General features: G+C 36.9%; 3 protein-coding genes across 7 annotated transcripts; all 3 read left to right on the plus strand.

The window, feature by feature from the left end:
* The first annotated feature begins 148 nt into the window (after positions 1–148).
* On the plus strand, positions 149–21,256 carry LOC106913815 (nectin-4-like). 4 transcript variants are annotated; one of them, XM_088014372.1, is made up of 9 exons: positions 149–279; positions 1,156–1,494; positions 1,598–1,900; positions 1,978–2,016; positions 2,095–2,179; positions 2,276–2,308; positions 2,461–2,490; positions 2,875–2,949; positions 3,348–4,001. In XM_088014372.1, the coding sequence occupies exons 1-9, from the start codon at positions 225–227 to the stop codon at positions 3,496–3,498; spliced, it is 1,110 nt and encodes a 369-aa protein (XP_087870498.1). In that variant the 5' UTR covers positions 149–224; the 3' UTR covers positions 3,499–4,001. The 4 variants fall into 4 exon arrangements, with proteins under 4 accessions (XP_087870498.1, XP_087870504.1, XP_087870512.1 ...); XM_088014378.1 differs by lacking the exons at positions 2,276–2,308; positions 3,348–4,001 and adding an exon at positions 20,537–21,256 and having other exon boundaries at positions 2,465–2,490; XM_088014386.1 differs by lacking the exon at positions 2,276–2,308.
* On the plus strand, positions 15,191–15,905 carry LOC148160759 (OX-2 membrane glycoprotein-like; the record flags this gene model as incomplete). The annotated part of the gene is made up of 3 exons (XM_088008155.1): positions 15,191–15,551; positions 15,665–15,742; positions 15,820–15,905. Coding segments are annotated over 3 exons (525 nt in total), but the record flags the coding sequence as incomplete, so codon positions are not given.
* On the plus strand, positions 17,764–23,213 carry LOC106909956 (OX-2 membrane glycoprotein-like). 2 transcript variants are annotated; one of them, XM_088014357.1, is made up of 9 exons: positions 17,764–17,898; positions 19,418–19,756; positions 19,855–20,157; positions 20,249–20,275; positions 20,354–20,438; positions 20,537–20,569; positions 21,234–21,299; positions 21,998–22,060; positions 22,414–23,213. In XM_088014357.1, the coding sequence occupies exons 1-9, from the start codon at positions 17,844–17,846 to the stop codon at positions 22,568–22,570; spliced, it is 1,128 nt and encodes a 375-aa protein (XP_087870483.1). In that variant the 5' UTR covers positions 17,764–17,843; the 3' UTR covers positions 22,571–23,213. The 2 variants fall into 2 exon arrangements, with proteins under 2 accessions (XP_087870483.1, XP_087870489.1); XM_088014363.1 differs by lacking the exon at positions 20,537–20,569.
* The last annotated feature ends 437 nt before the right edge of the window (positions 23,214–23,650 follow it).

The raw sequence follows: 23,650 nt of genomic DNA on the forward strand, positions 1-23,650 counted from the left end.
ATGTTCATGCTGTCTGTCTGGGTGAGGATAACTTCCGCCAGAGATTTATATTTGATGTAATATTAGGTTTTTTTTTTTCAGGATCAAAACACCTTTAATGAAGCTGATGAACGAGGTTAAATCCACGTGACTCATGACGTCACAGTTCAAACTCAACTTTCTGCTCCAGCAGTTCTGAATCAACAGGTAGAACAGGAAGTATGTTGACTTGAAAGGGTTGCAAAATGCGACCTGTTGTTACAATCATCTGTGTTTTAGTTACCATCATCCTTCAGACAGGTGAGAGCAGCTTTGTTTTTATACACCGGAGCACATTGACTACTTTATCCTCATCTTTGCGAGTCTGTTTTTACCTTTAGTCAAAAATTTGTAATTTTATAATCTGCAAATATATTTTAAAATGTTTCAGCGACTACAACACACAATAACTGGATGCCTTAATAGTAATAATCAGATTAGCGCAATAAGGATGAGTGTATTTGTTATTCCTCGGTTAAAAACGAACCTAATCTGGGATGAATTTGCGTGTTGTTTAAACCAGGGACTACAGATGGAAATGAGTATTTTGCTCAATTTGTTATATTTACAACCATTTTGTGCTTTTGTTAATATGCATTTGAATAAAACCATCATTCTATGTTCTACAAATAAACAACATAATCCAAACATTTTTTAAACAATAAGTGCTCCTTCTAAGAAATGGAGCTAAAGCGGAAGTTCAGACTGGAAGACTCCGCCTCCTCCATTCGCCCATCGACGTCATACTCATCTCCGACCTCAGGACTGGACCTCACCCGGTGCGTTCAATCAGCAATCAGGCTCTGCATAAAGGATCCACACCCAAGCCGTCAGCCGCTTACCAGCTGCGTTCAACCCACCACCTCCCCTTCTCCACCCACATCCTTCAGCTCTCTAGGATAGCACCCTTTCCTGACCACCACCACCAGTGTCGGGCCCCGGGGGGAGAGCATCCCTAATCAGTTATCGGGATGTTCATCGAGTTCACATCAAATCTCAGCTTGAATTTGCTGCCGGGGTCCGAGCGCCAAAGAACTGTTATTCATTCCTGTCATTAAATCTTTTAATTGTTTCCCTTTTGTCCGTCTGAGTCTTTCCAGATTGACCTAGTTTTACTGTTGACTGTGTTTCTTTCAGGTCAGTCGGCTCTGATAGAAACAAAGGAGACTGTTTGGGCAGCAGTAGGAGACCAGGCTTCTCTAAGCTGTCGGCTCACTGAGGATAAAAACATCATTGAGATCACCTGGCTGAAGGTTCTTCCTGATGGAGAGAAGACACTCGCCACCTACATCAAGGACTTCGGTACTAGAGTGAGACCTGATCTGGAGGAGAAGATGGATTTTCAGTACGAATCTCTGCAGAGCTGCTCCATGGTGATCAGGAAGGTGATGGAGGAGGATGAAGGCTGCTACCGATGTTTGTTTAATACCTATCCTAAAGGAGCGCTGATAGGCTGGACCTGCCTAAAACTTTATGGTGAGTGAAGAGCAGCAGAACATCTGCAGATGGTTAACTCTTCTCTGTATAACATTTGTTATAATATTTTGTGTAACATTTGTCATGTCTGTTCTCCCCACAGAGCTTCATGGACCCTTCATTACTATCAGCAGATCAAACTCTCCTCCAGGGTCGGTTGTGACCTGTTCAGCCACAGGTCGACCTGTTCCCATGGTAACACTGACTGTTCTCCATCAGAACCTCAGCTTCTCCCACTACAACACCAGCAGAGTGACCAACACCAACGGTACCGTCACTTCCACCACCACTGCTCTGCTCTCAGCTCTCAACAGCACACAGGTTGAATGTTCAGTATTAGTGCAAACTGCTGCTCTCAGAGAGCTGCTGGTCACCGTTCCTGGACTCACAGAGACGTCTGATGATGGTGAGGAACTTTTTTCAAGACACATTTATAGACTGATGATCTGTTTGTGACTCTGATCTCTGATGTTCTCTCACCAGGTTTGGATGTAGAACCTGGTTTCAGTTACATTATTATTGGTAAGTTCATGCTGAGGTTTCAGTTTTTACATTTATAATTTGAATCGTTCTCATCGACATGTCCCTGTTTCTCCAAAGGATTGTTTGTGGTGGCTGGATTAGTGTTGGCGCTCTGTGTTGCTGCTCTCATCTTTGTGTCGTTCAGAAAACAGGCAGAGAAAAGGTACTGCTGTCACAGTGTCTAGATGGTTATATCATCTCAGTAAATGTCTCAATCAAATGATGAATGTTTGTGATAAAACTATATTTGATCACACAGGAAACATAAAGATACATCAGACATCAACTCTCAGTAAGATACTTTTATTCTTATTCTCCAGTTACACCAATATTTATTCATTTTTACAATAATTTTATTTAGTACCTTTTCAAAAGGTCACCTCAGTAAATGTCTTTATCTGCTGATTAATGTTTATGTGACTAAACTATATTTGTATCTCACAGGAAGAAGGAAGATCCATTGGACATGTTGGCGTAAGACCATTTTTATTGTCATTCCTCATTTACACCAATATTTATTCTGTTTTCTCACTTGCGTAAATATTGGTATGAACCATATTTGACATGTAGGGGTGCTGCAATAGAAGGGCGCCAAAGTAATGGCATAAAAAAATTGCTAGTCTGATTTTTTTTTTTAATTTAAGAGCTGTTTGTGCATGTGTAAAAGATCTGATAAATAAGTTATTTGTTTTACTAGATAAGTCATAAAATATAACTTGTAGAACGTAACTTAGTGATAAACTTCAGTTTGAATGTTTTCACTCAATAGAACATTTGTGCTGTTATGTATTTATTAAAAATGTTATGTTTTTTTTTCATGTGCTTTGACTGCTGTAATGTTTTAAACCCACTTTGCAGAGATTACACGTTTAACAGCTGCAAGGATAAAGAAGAAAATGAGGATGCTACAGTAGAGACAAGAGAAGACATCAGGTTGGTATAATATTAAATGGAAGTAGCAATAGCCACTTAATCACAACTGAATATATTTGTATCACACTGGGAAAGTGAAGATGCATCAGATGTTGACTCTCTAAGGCTTTTATTGTTATTCCTCATTCACACCAGACTTTATTCTGCTTTCTCTTGTTTGCAACATTTTAAAATATGAATCTACTTCTGCATGTACTACTATCTCCCTTTTCTTTGTATTTCAAGCACTGCAGATTTATGTAACCTTTAATTTTAGAACATTTAATCTGTCATTCTGCCTTCTTCCCATCTGATGTGTTCATCAGATTTAACTCACTTTGCTTCAAATGCATGGAAAAGAGAAATAGCAGAGGAATGAAGCAACGCAAAATAAGATGCTCTCTGTTGTTGTTTCTCAGTGTTTCGGAACCTCTTGTGGTACCTACAACAGTGGCAGACATCGTATGTCCATCAGACCTAAAACACCGCTGCCACAAAGACCAGCAGTCATCAGAAAATCCAAGAGAAAAATCAGACTTTGAAAAAGTTAACCATGAAAAATCTAACTGAGCTACTACTTTGTTGTGAAAGAGATGAAACAGCTACACCTGAGGTCAAAGGTTGTGGGAAAAGAACTTATTGTGAAGTTAGGCTCCTTGGTAAGATGTTCCGGGTTCATCAGGACGAGACCCCGAGGAAGAACCAGGACAAACTGGAGGGACGACGTTTCTCAGCTGCACTGAGAATTTGGGATTCCCTCAAAGGAGCAATGCCTCCCTGGCCTGATCCCAGATTAATAGGAAGATGATGATTTAAAATACTTTAATAATTTCAACACAAGGTTGATCTTTTATTAGTTATAGTATAAAATTCAATATGTATTTCATTTAAAATAAAAACAAATTCCTTTATTGTTCTTTATTTTAATTTCCCCTTTGTATTCTCAAAAAAGAGAATTATTTATAGTTGTACTGAATAAAGCATTTCATATCAATATATCAGAATTGCATATCAGGTTATTTTGATGAGTAGTTATTCTGCTGAATTATGGTAATAAATATTTTGGTACAAGACTTTAAGTTGTGATTTATTGGTGTCAGCAAACAATTTCTTATTGCAGGTTATGAATAAATAATCAGTAGATGCAGAGTTGATTTGAAACATTTGCTTTAAAATCTGGAAAATGTGGATCTGAAACAAACATGCTGACGTACAAATTAGTGCAAGGCGGAAATCAACTGTGACAAAAACACATTACTATAAAGGTTTTAAGAAAGTCAGAACAATAATTGGTCCAAAGTTTGTTTTTTTTGAAGGATTAAACTGAGTGGAAGAGAAGAGTCAAAGATTTTTACATCATCTTGTGAGGTGAAATATTTTTCCCCACCGAATCACATTATTACAACATAACATTTTGAGTGTGTGATGTTCTCTTTAAAAGTCCACAACGTACTCAATTTTTTGGACTTTCTAATATTTCCAGAACTACCAGTTTTGCTGTCATGGCTGACTAAAAAAACAATAACCACAGTCCAAAGAAATACTTTAAAATATATTCAGAAAAACAGGTAAGCTGTTGAAGACCAATTGAAAGGTCAGACTCATTGGAACAAAACATGAATCTATAAAAATTAATTTCAATACAATGATCTTGTGTTTTGATTTATATTCTGAGAAGTTAAACGTTTTTAAGCCACTGACTGATAAAGGAGAGTGAAGCTTGAGAACGACACAGTTGGAACTTATTCTCACTGCACACTTCTCATGTCTTATTTATTTCCACAGCCATTATTATTATGTCTTTTAATAAAAAAAATTGTTCATGCTGCCTGTCTGGGTGAGGATAACTTCCGCCAAAGATTTATATTTGATGTAATATTAGGTTTTTTTTTTTTTTTTTCAGGATCAAAACACCTTTAATAAACCTGACGAACGAGTTAAATCCACGTGACTCATGACGTCACAGTTCAAACTCAACTTCCTGCTCCAGCAGTTCTGAATAAACCCTTTAAGTTATAGACCAATTGCACTTACTTCATGTTTAGGAAAGATTATGGAGAGAATGATAACAGAAAGGATTACATACTACGTAGAAAGTAAAGGACTTCTGTCCCCGTGTCAAAGTGGGTTCAGAAAAGGAAGGAGTACAATGGATCCAGTTATCTGCTTAGAATCAGATATTAGAAAAGCCCAAATTAATAGGGAAATAGTGGTAGCAATATTCTTTGACATTGAAAAAGCATATGACATGGTATGGAAGGATGGGTTGCTTATACAATTATATAAAATGGGGATTACAGGAAGGGCTTATAATTGGATTAGAAATTTTTTGTTGAACAGAGTTATACAGGTACAGTTGGGAGTAAAAAGGTCCAATAAATATAAAATTGATAATGGTACTCCACAGGGAAGCATTATCAGTCCTTTATTGTTTTCAATTATGATTAATGATGTTTTCGAAGAGGTAGATCAGGATGTCAAGCAGTCATTATTTGCTGATGATGGAGCCTTGTGGAGGAAAGGGAGAAACGTAAGATTAGTGTATGAGAAAATGCAAAAAGCTATTAAATCTGTTGAAAATTGGGCTTATAAATGGGGAGTTAAATTCTCAGTAAATAAAACAAAGACTGTCGTGTTTGGTAGAAAGAAGATTGAGGAAATAGATTTAAAAATGTATGGGGGAAAAATAGAAAAAGTGAGTAAATTTTGTTTTTTAGGAATCATATTTGATTCCAAGCTTTTATGGAATGATCACATTAAGTATATTGAAGGGAAATGTAAAAAAGTTATAAATATAATGAGATGTTTAACAGGAGTAGATTGGGGTGCAAATAAAATTAATTTAAAAAAGATCTATATGGCTCTGATCAGATCAGTTTTGGACTATGGATGTGTAGTTTACAGGCAAGCCGCAAAAACAATGATAAATAAATTAGAAGTTATTCAGAATCAAGCTTTGAGATTATGTTGTGGAGCTTTAAAGACATCTCCATCTTTAGCAGTACAGGTGGAAATGGGGGAGATTCCTTTATATTTGAGGCAAAAGCAAATTATGCTGAATTATTGGGTAAGTTTGCAGGGGCATAAGGAGGAAAACAATACAGCAGTAAGAACGCTGAAACCTTGCTGGGAGAGTGAAAAAGCTAAAATAGACTGTTTTGCCTGGGCAGCAGATAAATGCATTAAGGAAATAGGTATACAGGGAAAGACATACTCTGCTGCGGTGCCATATTCAAATACACCTTATTGGCTATTTCCATGTGTGAATGTAGATTTAGAAGTTTATAAAGAAATGCAGATAAATAAAAATAATAATTGGGAAAATTTTGTGAATAACAGAATTAGGAATATGTATAAATCATTTACAGTTATATATACAGATGGATCAAAAGATTTAGTTTCAAATAAAACTGGATTTGCTTATGTTATTCCTGAACTAGGTATAGTTAAGAAGCAAAGAACATCTGATTAATTATCTGTTTATACAGTGGAAATGTTAGCAATCCTGATGGCCTTACAGTGGATAGAACAAAATAGAATTGAAAATGTTCTTATATGTTCAGATTCATTATCATCATTAATGTCTATTTTAAATAGGTCATCTGAAACTCGTATGGATTTAGTATATGAAATTTTTGAAGTAATACTTAGAATAACACAAATTCGAATAAAGATTAGGTTTATGTGGGTACCTGCTCATAAGGACATAGAAGGGAATGACATAGCAGACCATTTAGCTAAAGAGTCTTTAAAACAAAAGGAAATTATGGAAATAGCATATTGTAAATCTGAAATAAAATCAGTTATTAAGAGAAAAATTAAGTCTGAATGGCAACAATTGTGGGAGGAAGGAACTAAAGGTCGTCATTTATTTAATATACAAAAGAAAGTAGGAAATATGGAAATAATTGGAGAAAACCGAAAAGAACAAGTGATAATGACAAGATTGAGGATTGGACATACCGGATTAAATAAAACATTACATCTGATAGGGAAACATCCAACAGGTAGTTGTGAGTGCAGTAGGGATATGGAAACAGTAGAACATGTAATAATTCATTGTGAAAAGTACGCAGCAAGTAGAGAGAAGCTAAGGCGAGAAATTATGAAATATGATATAGAGACATTAAAATTAAACAAGATATTAACTAAACATAAAATAAATAAAGCAGTTCTAAATTTTTTGAAGGAAACAAGATTATTTATGAGAATTTAGATTAAAGGGAGATACTCTGATCCACACTCCAGCATAGTAGATGGCGATAATACATCTTAACGTTAGATGTCACCCGCCAATAAAATCAGAAGAAGAAGAATTCAGGTGTGTGGCAGAAGGGAAATACCTAAACCTGTAGGACAGGGTGACGCTGAAGACCAGGATTGAGAAACACTGATTTACGCTTTTGCTATAATTTATTCATGGACCATGCCATGGTGATTCAGAAAGAAAAAGACAGAAATGCAGAGAACAAAAAAAGTAGAAAAGGAGCCACAGGACAATCTCCTCAAGGAAAACTGTACAGTGCTGTAGAAATTACATTACATTTTAATTTCCATAGTCACTTTGTTCCTTAACTCCACTGAGGAATCTTTTTTCCTCAGTGGGGTTAAGGAATGAACAGTAGGGTGGGAGGACCTCCATCAGCATCATGTTGTGGGTCTCAGCCATGTCCTGATGTTGGACTGATGGAAACTGGCAGATGTCCTCAGCCTCTTCTGACTCTTCTTCTGCTTTCCTCCCAACTATTTCCTCCTCAGCCTCACTCCTCTTCTTCTCTCTGGCTGTTCACTCTGTCCAGATACTTGTTCATCAGTTCTCAGACATGTAACACTGTGTTGTGTTCTGGCTATATAGAGCATAATGTTGCCAACTGATGGTTCACAAGATGCACCTCCAATCTGTTTCAGAAAACTGGTTGATCGTTGGTTGAGCTAATGGTTCATACACTGACCTGTTAGAGAAACTCAGGACTCACTTGGGAGCAATTTACCAATTCAGGACAGATTTAGAAAATAATAGAATATAAATTAATTAATATATGATTCACATTATGACAACTTTAAGACTTATGCATGTTAAGACTTACAGAATGAACTGATGCTATTTTGGAAGTTGAGAATTCAACACAGACACGTTGTTGTCCTGTTGTCCTCATTTTCTGTATACACCCTTTATCCTCCGGGTCAAAATGACCCGTCTTCACTAAACCCCCAATATAAGCAGCTTAATTGAATTTTAAACACCAAATTCTATCTTGTATATTGTCACTCACCACAAAATGTGTGAATACTTGACTTTTCCCTCTCCACTTGAATTTCTATAGCTTAAGAAAAAAAATGTGCAAAATGAGTTTCGAATGCATTTTTATTCATCACAGTGACTAATTTTCTTTTACTTTTCTCCAGTGAACAAGAGGATGTACAATACAAAAATATGAAAAATAACATAACCCATTCAACTAATTGGCACATGTAGGGCAGTATGCAAGTGCACAGCCTTTGCAGATATATTTCTTACACCTGCAGCACACAGTATGTGTTTTACAGTCTGAGGGCAGAACTGACATCTCTTCCTCTTACTTGGCTTAGCTGGGGAAGTGGCAGTGGTAGATGGATCCTCAGGTTGATCAGGAGCTGCTGCACTCTGAATAGCTTTCACAACTGCTGCTGAGGCTTCTGTACGGGGGACATGCTTCCTTCTTTCAATGAGTGGAGTTACAAGTGCCTTTCCTAGCTGTTCCAGGAACACCCTCCTCTTGTTGTGCTTATGAGACATCCAGGTTGGGTTGATCTCTATCCAAATCACAAAGGCATTGTAGGAGGACACATCAATGATGTTGTGGAAGATGACCAGGGGCCAGCGGGCAGTCATTCTTCTGCAGCTATATGCTCCAATCACCTTATCTAGGTTGTCCACACCTCCTTTGTTTCGGTTTTATTCCAGGATGATGATTGGCTTCCTGTCCTCACGGTCACTAATGTCGCCGTCTTTGTGCAGTGTGCTCAGAAGAACTACATTCTTGTTTTTCTTTGGGAGGTAGGAAACTAGAGTGGTGGTGGGTGTGAAGGCAAACTTTGAGGAGAAGACCTCTCTCTCCTTTGACCCAAGCAGTGCAGGTGGGAGCTCAGGCTTGTTCTTTTGAACTGTACCAACCATGGTGATCTTCCTCTTCAGGAGCTGCTGTCCGAGTTCATAAGAGTTGAAGAAATTGTCACATGTCACATTGTGACCCCTCAGTCCCTCTGTCACATCAAGCACAACTCGCAACCCCTGGTTCTTCTCTGGGCATCCACTGGTTGACTTCCCAGTATAGACTTGCATTTTCCAAGCATAGCTTGATTCGGAAGCCACCCATGACTTGATCCCATATTTTGCTGGCTTGCTGGGCATATACTGCCGGAAAGGACAACAACCTTTGGACAAAAGACATTAGCATCAGTGATTAGTATCAGTGTCACAGAAAACAGTCAAAGAAATCAATAGTGAAAATCACTTTTATTACAAATATGAAAACAGATTACCTCTAAATGGAACCAGTTGCTCATCCACTGTTACATCAGGCTCTGGATTGTAGAGGTAGGGCAACCGCTCCACCCACTTGTCCCATACCTCTCTTATGGCTGCAAGTTTGTCTGTCATACGTCTTGCTGGTCTTGATTCACGGTCATCAAATCGTATCAGTCTTGAGTAGGTGTGAAAGAGTTTGAGTGGCATTGTGGCTCAGAAAATTGGCCTTCCACTCTCTGCTTACTTCTGCTACTGATTGATCTGAGACACAACTAAAACTTTGTAACATTTTGTGGTTTGTAAATAACTCTGTGACCTTGATTTCAACTCCATTTGCCTCACAGGTCATTTTGACCTGAAGACCATCTTTGTACCTTTTTTTGTACAGCTTACATGGAAATGAGAATAAAAGCAACACTGAACTTTTTCTATTGTCTGGGCCAATCTAGGAAAAGTCTTAAAATCTCAAGTTAAAAAAATTACATTTAGGGGATTTTGGGGGGGGGGGGGTTAACACAGTGGCGGGTCATTTTGACCCGAGGACAACAGGAGGGTTAACATATTTTGATCAAGATGATAAAAGCAAATTACAACGGGGGGAAAAGCATAGAAGTGTACATAACCAGCTACATGATGTACAAAAGCAAAACTTGCAAAACTAATTTTTTTGATGTGCAGAAGTGACACAGTAATTTGAAGATTGAACAGGTAGTTTTAAGAATTTCAATTCTGTTCTGAGAGATGCACCCAAACTGAGAAAAGCTGTAAAATATTAATATTTAAATTCTCTTATCTTAAAATCCTTCAACTGCCATGGACCCAGTGACTTTAGTGCAAGTATTTTGGGGGTGAGAGTCAAGAGGTCAAAGGAAAATATTAAATATTATCTCTGATGCCAAGCTTTATACTTCTAAGTATTACCAAAGTATTGAAACAAAAGCTAACATGTTCTTCAGAGATTTAACTTGCATGCATGAACATTTCACACTCAAAGTAATTCAAATTAATTATTGAACCAAACTTGGAAAAAGTTGCTTCTGCCATTAACAATAATTTTAAGCACATGTAGTCTAAAGTAGACGAGAAATATAATTTATGCAGCCGTTCCTACAAAAACATTAATGGAAGTGTTGCATCTGTGAAAATTAAATGTTCCGTTTAGTAAAAATGTATAGCGTATTTTCCGGTCTATACAACGCTACTTTTTTCCTAAGTTTTGAACCATGTGGATTGTAGCCCGGTGTGGCTTTTCTGTGTATTTTTCTTCAACCACCAGGGGGCTCTCTAGCAGGAAGTGAATCATTAGAAGTCAAAATTGTAAATCAAAGAAGAACGCGTTAATTTTCATTTAGAACAACCACATGCTAGCAGCAGGCACGACGGAGAAATGTTTTCAAACTCATATGATGCAGCTTTTAAGTTGAGGGCTGTCGATCTGCCACTACAGGAGGGAAATAAAGCCACTGCACTTAAGCTCGGTATAAAAACCGTGGTTCGACTTTGGAGACGTAGTGCTGCGTCCTTAATATATCCAGCAGATTTCATAGGACGCAGCTCTCTGCTGGGTCCTTACGGAAAACTGAGAGCAGCTTACAGGTTTTTTTTTGTTTTTTTCCCCCCCAAAATTTGAAGGTGCTAAAAATACGGTAATTGGTTTTAAAAGATTTAAAAAAAAAAAAAAATTATCTGCAAATAATGCCATCTTCGAGTGTCTGCTGTAGTAGTGACTAGCGGCGTAATGATGTAACTTTCTTACCACTAGATGGCGGTAGGTACAGAGCATTTTACATTAAAACAAGAGAATTAGTGATGCATGAACGTTACAGGCATAACGTTCATGCATCATGTTATAGGTAGCGGTGAGAGCATCGTATTTAGCAAGACTGTGACGACAGTGATGAAAAGACAGTGAAGCTCAGCAGTAGTTAGAAAGAACATGGGTCCATTTCCCACAACATGTCTGTGTGAAGTGAGCTTCTCAAGCCTGGCTACTATGAAAACTAAAACCAGAGAGACTGAGAGCTGTTGAGGAAGAGCTTTGTCTTTCTTCAATTTCTGCCAGGAAATCAGCTGTTTTCATCCAAACATGCACAGGTTTCACATTAGATGGGTAAATTAAACAGATATTAACATTTTGTACATGCAACTCTTCATATTGTAACAGTAAAATCTTTCCCAAATATTATTGCTTCTTTCAGAATAACAATTATTTTCTGTATTCTGGCTAAAAGAATGCTTGTGGATTAGTTTGTAAAACACTGAAGTTTTCTAGAACTTCTTTAAATTTAAGCCCACAGTGTTGTGTATTTTTGAAGTGGACTCAAGACACTTTGAGAAGAATGACTATATATATAATATAGGTGGCTACAGAGTATCTTTGTTTACTGTGAGGGATTTACCCCCTCCCTAAGAGGTGCTGTTTTTCATGTTCTTTGTATATTCTGGGTTATTTGGGTGAATGTATTGTTTTGGGAGGTGATTTGATTTGTTTATTTGTTTTAATCATCTTTCTCATCTCTTTGAGGTCACCTGGTCCTGTGTTGCCGTGGAAGTGCGCCCATGAGCAACGCTGACAAGGACCTGGTGTTTCCAATTAGCCTCATTGGGAAAATCCATTTTCAGAGAGGGAGAGATGTATTTCTATTTTTGACTGGATTCCATATTGTTTGTTTCTAGTTTTGTTTTTAGTGGTGTTTAAGTTAATGGTAACTTTATAGACACTCTTTAGGTATAGTTTAGTGCACATGTTTGTTTGTTCTAGCTGAAAATGGCTCCACCCCTCTAATTAGTCCGGATGGGAGCCCATCCTTTAAAAACCAGGTGGTTGAGATGAGAGGGAGATTCTCCTTCTTGTTGTTTTGACAAATATGTTGTGCTGAACTGAAAGGTATGAAACAGAAGATAAAAGAAAAGAAATATATTGAGTACTCGACAACTGCTGACTCCAGTCTCTTTCCTCTTGAGTCGCATAACTAACATTTACATTTTTGGTCGGTGGTGTGCCTCGAGATTTTTTCAATTGAAAAAGTGTACCTTGGCTCAAAAGAGGTTGAAAAACACTGAACTAGATAATTATTTGTTTACATGACAAATAACAGTCTCCATTTACTGTAAACCCTGCTATTTTTCACAATAACAAAATGAAAAACTCTCTAGACTATTCTCTACTAATAGCACAATATTTAAAACCAAGTGTGGGATTTGTGAAACTTCAATGATGGGTGACTTTACAACTTGTATGATTTTGGATAACACTAGAATTGTTCTTTATTGAAGTTTCACAAATCAGATAAAGGTTTTACAAATCCCACACTTGGTTTTAAATATTCTGATATTAGTTGAGAATAATCTAGTCCAGATTTGAAGAGTCTAGGTGTTGTAGTTTTTTAGCTACAGTAAATTAAAGATGCTGATTGTAGTGAAAAATTAGGTGGAATTGCCCTTTAGCCATTTCCCAAATTGGAAGCAGCAATTGGAAACCAACTTCAGCTTCATTCAAGCAAGAGGGGCTAACATACAGTTCTCTTAATGTTAATGATCAAATACTCTCATAAATGATGGTGGCGTTGGCTGTAGGAGTTTGCTTTGCAATCGGTGGATCGCCAGATCGATGCCTGGTCTACTGCTGAGATTTCAGTTTGGTGTATTAAAGGCATTATTAAAAAAGAAACCAAAATATCACACCAGCATTCTGTTCTTTGTAAAAAATTCTTTTGCAGTCTTGTTTATGCTTTTACATTGTAGATCTAAATATCAGCAAAATTTGTAATTTTGGCTGATTGCTACTGTTAAGTTTAGGGTAATTAACTGCTGGCAATATTACAATTTTTTAAGAACTTTACAATTACTTATATTTTTACACTATATTTCTGTATTTTCTACATTCGTGACTGTCACAATTATTTAGGATATATGTTTATTCAGTTATGATAATGCCATGTATTTTCTACGGCAGTATAATGCTGTGAATATTATGGTCAGTAACTGCTGGTACCATTTTTTACTGTAAATTTACTGACTTTCTTTGCAGTTTTGACTTACGGTAGTTCCATGTAATTTCTACAGTAATGCAATGTTTTTGGATACGACGATCAGAAACTGTTGGTCTTTTACCATTTCTTACCGTAAATTTACTGACTTTCTTTGCAGTTTCGACTTACGGTAGTTCCATGTAATTTCTACGGTAATGCAATGTTTTTGGATACGACGGTCAAAAACTATTGGTCTTTTACCATTTCTTACCGTAAATTTACTGACTTTCTTTGCAGTTTCGACTTACGGTAGTTCCATGTAATTTATACAGTAATGCAATGTTTTTGGATACGACGATCAAAAACTGTTGGTCTTTTACCATTTTTTACCGTAAATTTACTGACTTTCTTTGCAGTTTCGACTTACGGTAGTTCCATGTAATTTCTACGGTAATGCAATGTTTTTGGATACGACGGTCAAAAACTGTTGGTCTTTTACCATTTCTTACCGTAAATTTACTGACTTTCTTTGCAGTTTCGACTTACGGTAGTTCCATGTAATTTCTACGGTAATGCAATGTTTTTGGATACGACGGTCAAAAACTGTTGGTCTTTTACCATTTCTTACCGTAAATTTACTGACTTTCTTTGCAGTTTCGACTTACGGTAGTTCCATGTAATTTATACAGTAATGCAATGTTTTTGGATACGACGATCAAAAACTGTTGGTCTTTTACCATTTTTTACCGTAAATTTACTGACTTTCTTTGCAGTTTCGACTTACGGTAGTTCCATGTAATTTCTACGGTAATGCAATGTTTTTGGATACGACGGTCAAAAACTGTTGGTCTTTTACCATTTCTTACCGTAAATTTACTGACTTTCTTTGCAGTTTCGACTTACGGTAGTTCCATGTAATTTCTACGGTAATGCAATGTTTTTGGATACGACGGTCAAAAACTGTTGGTCTTTTACCATTTCTTACCGTAAATTTACTGACTTTCTTTGCAGTTTCGACTTACGGTAGTTCCATGTAATTCTACGGTAATGCAATGTTTTTGGATACGACGGTCAAAAACTGTTGGTCTTTTACCATTTCTTACCGTAAATTTACTGACTTTCTTTGCAGTTTCGACTTACGGTAGTTCCATGTAATTTCTACGGTAATGCAATGTTTTTGGATACGACGGTCAAAAACTGTTGGTTTTTTACCTTTTTTTACCGTAAATTTACTTGTAAATTTACAAGTAAATTTACGGTATATATGCCGTAAATTTTTAAGCATATATGCTTAAAACTTGTAAGCATATATGCTTACAAGTTTTCCTCTGGCTTTGGTCATAAAAATGTAATTTTACAGTCGTTGGATTTGATAGATTCCAGAAGATCTGAGTGGTTACTTACAACACAATAATTGGATGTCTTACTAGTATAATAATCAGTTTTACCTCATCAGAAAGGGTATTTTCTTATTCCTCACTCAAAAATGAAAGAAAGACTTGGTCAAAAATGGATGACATTCCCTTGTAATACATTAACTAGATAAAATCTGTGCTCACCACAGATGATCCTACATAGTAGGTGACTGTGTCGAGTCCCAAGTGAAATATTTGTCCATGCAAAAAAAAAAAAAAACAATTTGCAAGCTGTTGCTATAAAGCTCATCCGACGATTACATTTTGTTACTCCACATAAAATTATTCAGTTTTGTGCACCAGTTAACCAGCTCATCAGTCTAACCTGTGATGCTGCATCATCCTGAAAGAACTTCTAAACTTTATTGCAAACAGTATTTTGTCTTTCAGGTCAGCTGGCTGAAGTGGAAACAGTGAAAACTGTGTGGGCAGCAGTGGGAGACCAGGCCTCTCTAAGCTGTCGTCTAACTGAAGATAAAGATGTTCTTCAGATCACCTGGCAGAAAGTTCTTCCTGATGGAGAAAAAACACTGGCAACTTACATCAATGACATTGGTTCTAGAGTGAGACCTGATCTGGAGGAGAAGATGGATTTTCAGTATGAATCTCTGCAGAGCTGCTCCATGGTGATCAGGAAGGTGACGGAGGAGGATGAAGGCTGCTACCGATGTTTGTTTTACACCTATCCTAGAGATGTTCTGATAGGCAGAACCTGTCTAAAACTCAATGGTGAGTAAAGAGCAACAGAACATACATCTTCAGATGGGGAACTATTCTCTAAGCCAAGGTGATATAACAGATGTTTAATACTAATTGTCACATTTGTCTTGTTTTCTGCACAGAGGTGTTTGGACCTGACTCTGCTGCTCCCAGAGAGCTGCTGGTCACTGTTCCCAAATGCAGAGAGACATTTGGAGATGGTGGGGAATTCCTGTGAAGACTCAAATTTACAGACTTAAGATCTGTGTATGATTCTGATATCTGTATCTCTTTCCAGGTTTAGATGTAGAGTTTGGATCAGATTATAGAATTGTTGGTAAGTTCATGCCAAGGTTTCAGTTTTTTCATTTGTTATTGAATTGACCACATCAACATTTGTTCCTCTTTCTCCAAAGGACAATCTGTGATCACTGGGTTTGTGTTCTTGGTCTGTGTCTTTGTTGCTGCTCTTATCTGTGTGCGACTCAGAAAAAAGGCAGAGAAAAGGTACTTCTGTCAGATAGTGTCTGGATGGCTGCATCACCTCAATCAGCCAAATGTTTTGTGATTAATATATATTTGTATCACATAGGGAGAATGACAATGCATCAGACACCAACTCTCAGTAAGACTTTTATTATTATTCCTCATTTACACCAATTCAGCTTTTTTGTCTTTTTGCCACATTGTTAAAATATTAACCTACTTCTATGTGTAATAATAACACTGAGATAATCTGTGTTGTTGTATTCAGTGTCATGGAACCTCTAGTGCCAGAGATAATTGAGCCCCCATATAATGTCAGAGGTGTGCGTACAAACCAAATAGTCTCCTGTCATGTACGCAAAAGACCAATCAATGAAACGGGGTATGCATTCCAGTTACACTGCTGAAGGATCAGCAGTTATAAGTAAAACCAGTAGAAAGATCTGACTTTGACATTTAGTGAGATGTTGTCTGTTGTCGTTTTCAGAGACATGGAACCTCCAGGGCCAGAGATTAATTACATTCCCAAAAGACTAAAAGGCGGAGAGGCAAGTGTAAGCCAGTTGCACGTAGACTATCCCACTGCCGAAATGGAGACCAGCAGTCATAAGTAAAACCAGCAGGAACATCTGACCTTGAACTGTTTAGCCTTTAATGACAACAACATTTAACTTTGAACATCTGCCAAGAGAAGTCCAGAACATAACAGCCTCAAAGGATCACCTTTTGAACAAAAAAAAAAAACAAACCCCAAAAAAACTGTCTTGATGATGTCCAACCTGACAGATAAAAATGACAGCTAAAAATCCAGTTAGTTTATTAAAATGTTTGAAAACTGAATGGTTCCAACTTTGGGATTTTTTATATTGATAACCAAGTACTAATAAGATGTGTGCGAAACTGTTTTGTATTGTCTCCTTTTATTGTGTTACCATGACGACCTAATGTCTGATCATTTATAACTCATTTAAAGAGATTTTCGTAACCTTATGGGGCAGAAATGCACTTTGTATGCTTAGTTACAGTCTATTTGTTTAATTGGTTTAAATTTTTCTTCTTATGTCTGGTTAGTAGCAGAACAACTTGTTTAAATCATCATATTGTTAACGGCGGCAATGGATGGATTGTAAAGGTGCGGGATAATAACCGCTCCAGGAGGGGATAATGTTGATCTTCTTTTAATGAAGATAACCAAGCAGGAGTGCAACTGGATAGTTTATGTGCTCTTACGCCGATGCAGACACACTTTACACGTCCACACCAGAGTCGGCGAGCATCCAGAACTAAAACAAACACATCCCCCCCAGAACACACAACGGCTGCATGCAGAATTCCGTTAACGAAGTAAATGAACAGTAACGCACTTAAAGTCAGATCAGCCTAGTCAGTATAGGCCTATGGGAAATAATGCAGAGATAAGCAGATGCATACAAGTACTACAATATCTTGAAATGACTTACTCCTTTTTGCCTGTTAGGGTATGAAGATTTTTATTTCTGAGAAAATAAGTTTAACAATCAAAGACATTTTTCTTTCTTTTACATGGGAACATTTACCTTAACTTCATGTTTCAAAGGAAAGTGTACGACTTTTTTCTCTTTAAAACTCTTTAAAAACTGTGGCTGACGACAACAAAATAATCATTAGCCTAATTTTTTAAAGAGGGATGAATCTATAATAGATGAATCTGTCTCACCTTTACGGAGGCGCAGAAGCTGTCCACGTGACTCGTGACGACACCGTTTACATGTGGACACACCTGTCTGTTTCCACCCAGCTCAGTTCGAAATTAAGAAGTAAAACAGGAAATATGGCGACTTGGTAAAGGACAACAAAATGCAACATGCTGTTTTACTCGGCTGGTTTTTATTTACCACCATCCTTCACACTGGTGAGAACTGATATGTTCTGGCAAACCGATGCAGATAAACGAATCTTTCCTACGTTTTTAGTTTTTCTTTCGTTTTGGTCATAGATATTTTACAGTCGGTGGATTTTATTTTAAACGAGATTTCAGATTTATTGAGTGGCTATAGCACAATAATTTGACATTTTCTTAATATTTGTAGTAATCAGTTTAGCCCGACAAGCAAGTGTATTTATTATTTCTCGTCTAAAAATGAAAACGAGGCTTTATCATATACATAGTGACTTGCGCTACTAGACAGCAGAATGCGATTTATTATCATACATTTGATGATAATAACCTGCTTATTATGGTGCCTTTTAGTTTTAATACGTTTAACATTTTGTTCCAAAGGCATAGAAAATAGTATTGCTACTTACAGTTAAGATATTGAAGAAAGTTGCCCCTTTTTTGTTTGTTTTTATGTTTTTTAGCATTTTTCAAGTTTACATACTTCAATTAGCATTTTCTGGGTGCTGCGTTGTGGGTCATTGTCCATTTGGAAGACCCATTAGTGTCCAGGCTTTCATATCCTTCATTATTTCCACATAATGTTCTTTCATCATGACGTCATATATATTATGAAGTGCACAAGTTTCTCCTGCAGCAAAGACTCTTGCCAGCTTCAAGAGTCTTCACAAACTGTTTTTCTTCTGGGATTGATTAACACATTTCTTATCAAAATCCTTTTAACTCTGGGTCACAGAAGTCTTGTTATTTCTGAACAATTTGATGGGTGGACATCCCAATTACGCGTTTTTGCATTTATTTGTTAAAAAAAAATTAACCTTGAGCCTTCAGAAATCTGGAAATTGTTGCCCAGGATGAACCAGACTTGTGAAGGTCCACAGATTTCTCCCTAGTATTTTATATTTCTTTATATTTTACTTGAATCCAAAGAGTTACTTTACTCCTGTAACATGCACTTATTCTGTCATAGCTGTGTTTTCCCTTCTTCTATAGTCACTTATCAGCATCAAATATGTTCACATTATCCTTATAAAGATCCTAATTTATTATTCTGTATTTGTCTGTAGGCTGACATAGTATACTGAGACCTGTTTGCTTAATATTTCCTGACAGTCAGGTATTACGCTGACTTTCTAATTTTGATCTAAATGTACAACATTTGCTGCTTTTCTCCTTAAATGAGGAATTCTTGTTTGACACTTGACTTTTTGATTATACGGAATCAGCAGTAAGCATGTCATGACTGTTGGATCTGTTGGTTTTCTGTTATCATAAGTTGTTTTAAATATTTGTCCACACAGATTTTTACCAAAATCAGAGGCTGGTGATGTAGGGGAGCTATTAGCTTAAAAACAACTGTGAATATATGATGAATTAACCTTCTTATTCATCTTATTTAGCTTGAACCAAAGCCATCTTCAGCTTGTAGTGAACGTTTTTTGCACCAGTTAAATCCAAGAAGACAAGCTCACCAGTTCAGTGAAACTACATCTCTCTGGAAACTTTATTATTACTAACAGTATGTTTCTTTCAGGTCAATTTGCTGTAATAGAAACAAAGGAGGCTGTTTGGGCAGCAGTGGGAGACCAGGCCTCTCTGAGCTGTCGGCTCTCTAAAACTAAAGATGTCCTCCAAGTCACCTGGCAGAAAGTCCTCCCTGATGGAGAGAAGAACCTCGCCACTTACACCGAGAAGTATGGTTCCAGAGTGAGTGCAGGACTGGAGGACAAGATGGATTTTCAGTACGAATCTCTGCAGAGCTGCTCCATGGTGATCAGGAAGGTGATGGAGGAGGATGAAGGCTGCTACCGATGTTTGTTTAATACCTATCCTAAAGGAGCGCTGATAGGCAGAACATGTCTAAAACTCTGTGGTGAGTGAAGAGCAGCAGAACATCTACAGATGGTTAACTCTTCTCTGTATAACATTTAATATTTGGTGCAACATTTGTCATGTCTGTTCTATCCACAGAGCTGCATGGACCCTTCATTAATGTCAGCAGATCAAACTCTCCTCCAGGGTCGGTTGTGACCTGTTCAGCCACAGGTCGACCTGTTCCCATGGTAACACTGACTGTTCTCCATCAGAACCTCAGCTTCTCCCACTACAACACCAGCAGAGTGACCAACACCAACGGTACCATCACTTTCACCACCACTGTTCTGCTCTCAGCTCTCAACAGCACACAGGTTGAATGTTCAGTATTAGTGCAAACTGCTGCTCTCAGAGAGCTGCTGGTCACCGTTCCTGGATTCACAAAGACGTCTGATGATGGTGAGGAACTTTTTTCAAGACTCACATTTATAGACGGATGATCTGTTTGTGACTCTGATCTCTGATGTTCTCTCACCATGTTTGGATGTAGAACCTGGTTTCACTTACAATATTATTGGTAAGTTCATGCTGAGGTTTCAGTTTTTACATTTATAATTTGAATCGTTCTCATCGACATGTCCCTGTTTCTCCAAAGGATTGTTTGTGGTGGCTGGATTAGTGTTGGCGCTTTGTGTTGCTGCTCTCATCTTTGTGTCGCTCAGAAAACAGGCAGAGAAAAGGTACTGCTGTCACAGTGTCTAGATGGTTATATCACCTCAGTAAATGTCTCAATCAGGTGATCAATGTTTGTGTGATGAAACTATTTTTGATCACACAGGAAACATAAAGATACACCAGACATCAACTCTCAGTAAGAGCCTTTTATTCTTGTTCTTCATTTACACCAATAGTTCTTCATCTTTATAATTATTGCATTTACTAACAAAAAGGTCACCTCTATTACTTTAGACAAGAATTTAAAACAGAAAGCTGCTTAGTTTATTACTTTTAGAAATTGTGGAGTACTCATTACTCTAGACCAACATTTAGCTTTATACGTTTAATGTTGGACCAAAACCTAGAGAAACTCCTGTTAGTTTACTTAGCAGTCCAGAACAAGAAGCAAACATGGAGAACCAGCATTTAGCTTTATACTGTACAAATCTACAACTCAACCCAGAACAACTGAAACCAACATTTAATTTTATGCTTACTAATAAAATCAAACATGGAGAAACAATATTTGGTATACCTCACTAATCTTACCAAACATGGAGACCCAACATGTAATTTTATCAGAACAAGAATCCAGAGAAACCCCTAATAGTTTATACATTACACTACTTATTCTTAAAATGAGGAACTAATATGTAGTTTTGTACTTTTACTTTTTCATCTTTATTTTGGCTTTGTTGTTTTGTTTGAATTTCCTTCTAATTCATGTAAAGAACTTTGAACTGCCTTGTTGCTACATAATAGACAGGTAAACGTCTCAATCAGCCGATTGTGTGATGAAAATATATTTAATCACACAGGGAACATAAAGATGCAACAAAAATCAACTCTGTTACGATAGATGAAGATGCGTTGGACATGTTGAAGTAAGTCCCTTTTGATAGTTATTCCTCATTTACACCAATATTTATTCTTTCTCATTGGCGTAAACGTAAAAATGATTGCTAGTTGGTATTTTCTGAATTTAACGGCTGTTTGTGCATGTGCTTATATAATCAATAAGAGAATAGGAGCCGCTCTGCTCCTTCACCTCCTTTGCTGGTGTCCCTCCCACATGTAGTAATGGGCTCAACAGACGGTTAACGATGTGGGACAGAAACTGTTTTAAACAAAAGTTGAAAATATTTCTTGTTTTGTTGTTGAGTTGCAAACCCGCGTGTGTAATGGAGTATCCAACTGCTTTCGCATTAGCCTCATTTAAGTGTCCCTTATGCCCCTATTTTGACTGCCGTCTGCAATTTGTATTTACAAACACTAGATGGCGCTCCTCTCCTTATTACAGCTAATGAGAACAATAATTTATTTCACAAACCTGTGGAAAAAATCTGCAAAGAAAAAGTCTAAATCTTGTTGGTTTTGCATTAGTTTTTAAATATATTCCATGTCATTTGAGAAAAATACAGGAATTTCTTTGTGCTTATTTTGTTCTTCAGACAGTTATGTGTATAACTAGATGATGAATCACTAAACAGATAACTTATAGAACTTGGTAGTTATACCTTTAAGTCCTTTAAGTTTAAATGTCTTCATGTAGTTTGACTTCTGTATTTTTTAACCCACTTAGTGGAACACTCATGGATGGAGAAGAGAAGAAGAACGGTACAGAAGAGAGAATGGAAGACAACAGGTTGGTCTAATATTAAGTGGAAGTAGGAGTAGCCAGTTAATCCCAAGTGATTAGGGCGTGCATATAATGCATACACATCACGAAGTAAACAGTAACACTCCTGTGCTTTCTCTTGCTTTGACACATTCTTGAAATATTGGTCCACTTCTACATTTACTACCATCTCTCTTTTCTTTGTAATTCAAGGACTGCAGATTTATGTAGCCTTTAGCTTTAGAACATTTTAAATTGTTAATATGTCACTATGCCTTCTTCTCATCTCATGTGTTCGTCAGATTTAACTCACTTTGCTTCAAATGCACGAAAAAGGGAAAAAAAGCACAAAATAAGATGTTCTCTGTTGTTATTTTCAGGGTCGTGGAAGAACCCTTGGTACTTGAAGAAAGACTCTTCTCCCTATACAATCGACCAGGCTTAACAAATCGCCACAACAGAGACCAGGAGTCATCAGTCAAACCAGCAGAAACGTCTGACTCTGAACAGGTTAACCAAGGAAAGAAAAATAACTGACCCACCAGTTTGTGGTGGAAGAGATGAAACAGCTACACCTGAGGTCAAAGGTTGTGGGAAAAGAACTTATTGTGAAGTTAGGCTCCTTGGTAAGATATTCCGGGTACATCAGGACGACAGGAGACCAGAGGAAGAACCAGGACCCCCTGGAGGGACGACGTTTCTCTTCTGGTCTGAGAATTTGGGATTCCCCCAAAGGAGCAATGCCTCCATGGCCTGAGCCCAGGTTAATAGGAAGATGATGGATGGAATGGACGATTAAAAAAACAAAAACTTTGTAATAATTTCAACACCACCCTGATTTGAATGAGCTAAATCATGAATTTAAATATGCATTTCATTTAAATAAAAAGTAAAATGCATTTTTTATTTTAAATAAAAAATGCATTTATTTCATAAAGTAAAATGAATTTACCTTATAAAAAATTTAAAAACAAATTCCTTTCTGAAGTATTTTCTTTGTTTTAATTTCTCTTGTGTATTCTCAAGAATAAGTTAGTTTATGGTTGTTTACACATTATTTAAGTACTGTTTCATAGCCATAAATAAAGCATTTCATATCAATATATCAGAATTGCATATCAGGTTATTTTGATGAGTAGTTATTCTGCTGAATTATGGTAATAAATATTTTGGTACAAGCCTTTAAATTGTGATTTATTGGTGTCAGCAAACAATTTCCTATTGCAGGTTATGAATAAATAATCAGTAGATGCAGAGTTGATTTGAAACATTTGCTTTAAAATCTGGAAAATGTGGATCTGAAACAAACATGCTGACGTACAAAAGAGTGCAAGGCGGAAATCAGCTGTGACAAAAACACATTACTATAAAGGTTTTAAGAAAGTCAGAACAATAATTGGTCCAAAGTTTTTTTTGAAGCATTAAACTGAGTGGAAGAGAAGAGTCACAGATTTTTACATCATCTTGTGAGGTGAATTTTTTTTCCCCACCAAATCACATTATTACAACATAACATTTTGAGTGTGATGTTCTCTTTAAAATTCTATGAGGTACTCAATGTTTTTGACTTTCTAATATTTCCAGAACTACCGGTTTTGCTGTCATGGCTGACTAAAA

Source organism: Poecilia mexicana, unplaced genomic scaffold (assembly GCF_051168715.1).
Source record: "Poecilia mexicana isolate PSO_F unplaced genomic scaffold, ASM5116871v1 scaffold_2, whole genome shotgun sequence".
NCBI classification, from domain to species: Eukaryota; Metazoa; Chordata; class Actinopteri; order Cyprinodontiformes; family Poeciliidae; genus Poecilia; species Poecilia mexicana.

Coding starts and splice junctions, on each gene's coding strand:
- LOC106913815 (XM_088014372.1), top strand. CDS start 225: ATGCGACCTGTTGTTACAATCATCTGTGTTTTAGTTACCATCATCCTT. Junction 1,901..1,977: donor CACAGAGACGTCTGATGATG/GTGAGGAACTTT, acceptor TTCTCTCACCAG/GTTTGGATGTAGAACCTGGT. Junction 2,017..2,094: donor TTTCAGTTACATTATTATTG/GTAAGTTCATGC, acceptor GTTTCTCCAAAG/GATTGTTTGTGGTGGCTGGA.
- LOC106909956 (XM_088014357.1), top strand. CDS start 17,844: ATGCAACATGCTGTTTTACTCGGCTGGTTTTTATTTACCACCATCCTT. Junction 17,899..19,417: donor TACCACCATCCTTCACACTG/GTGAGAACTGAT, acceptor TGTTTCTTTCAG/GTCAATTTGCTGTAATAGAA. Junction 19,757..19,854: donor AACATGTCTAAAACTCTGTG/GTGAGTGAAGAG, acceptor TTCTATCCACAG/AGCTGCATGGACCCTTCATT.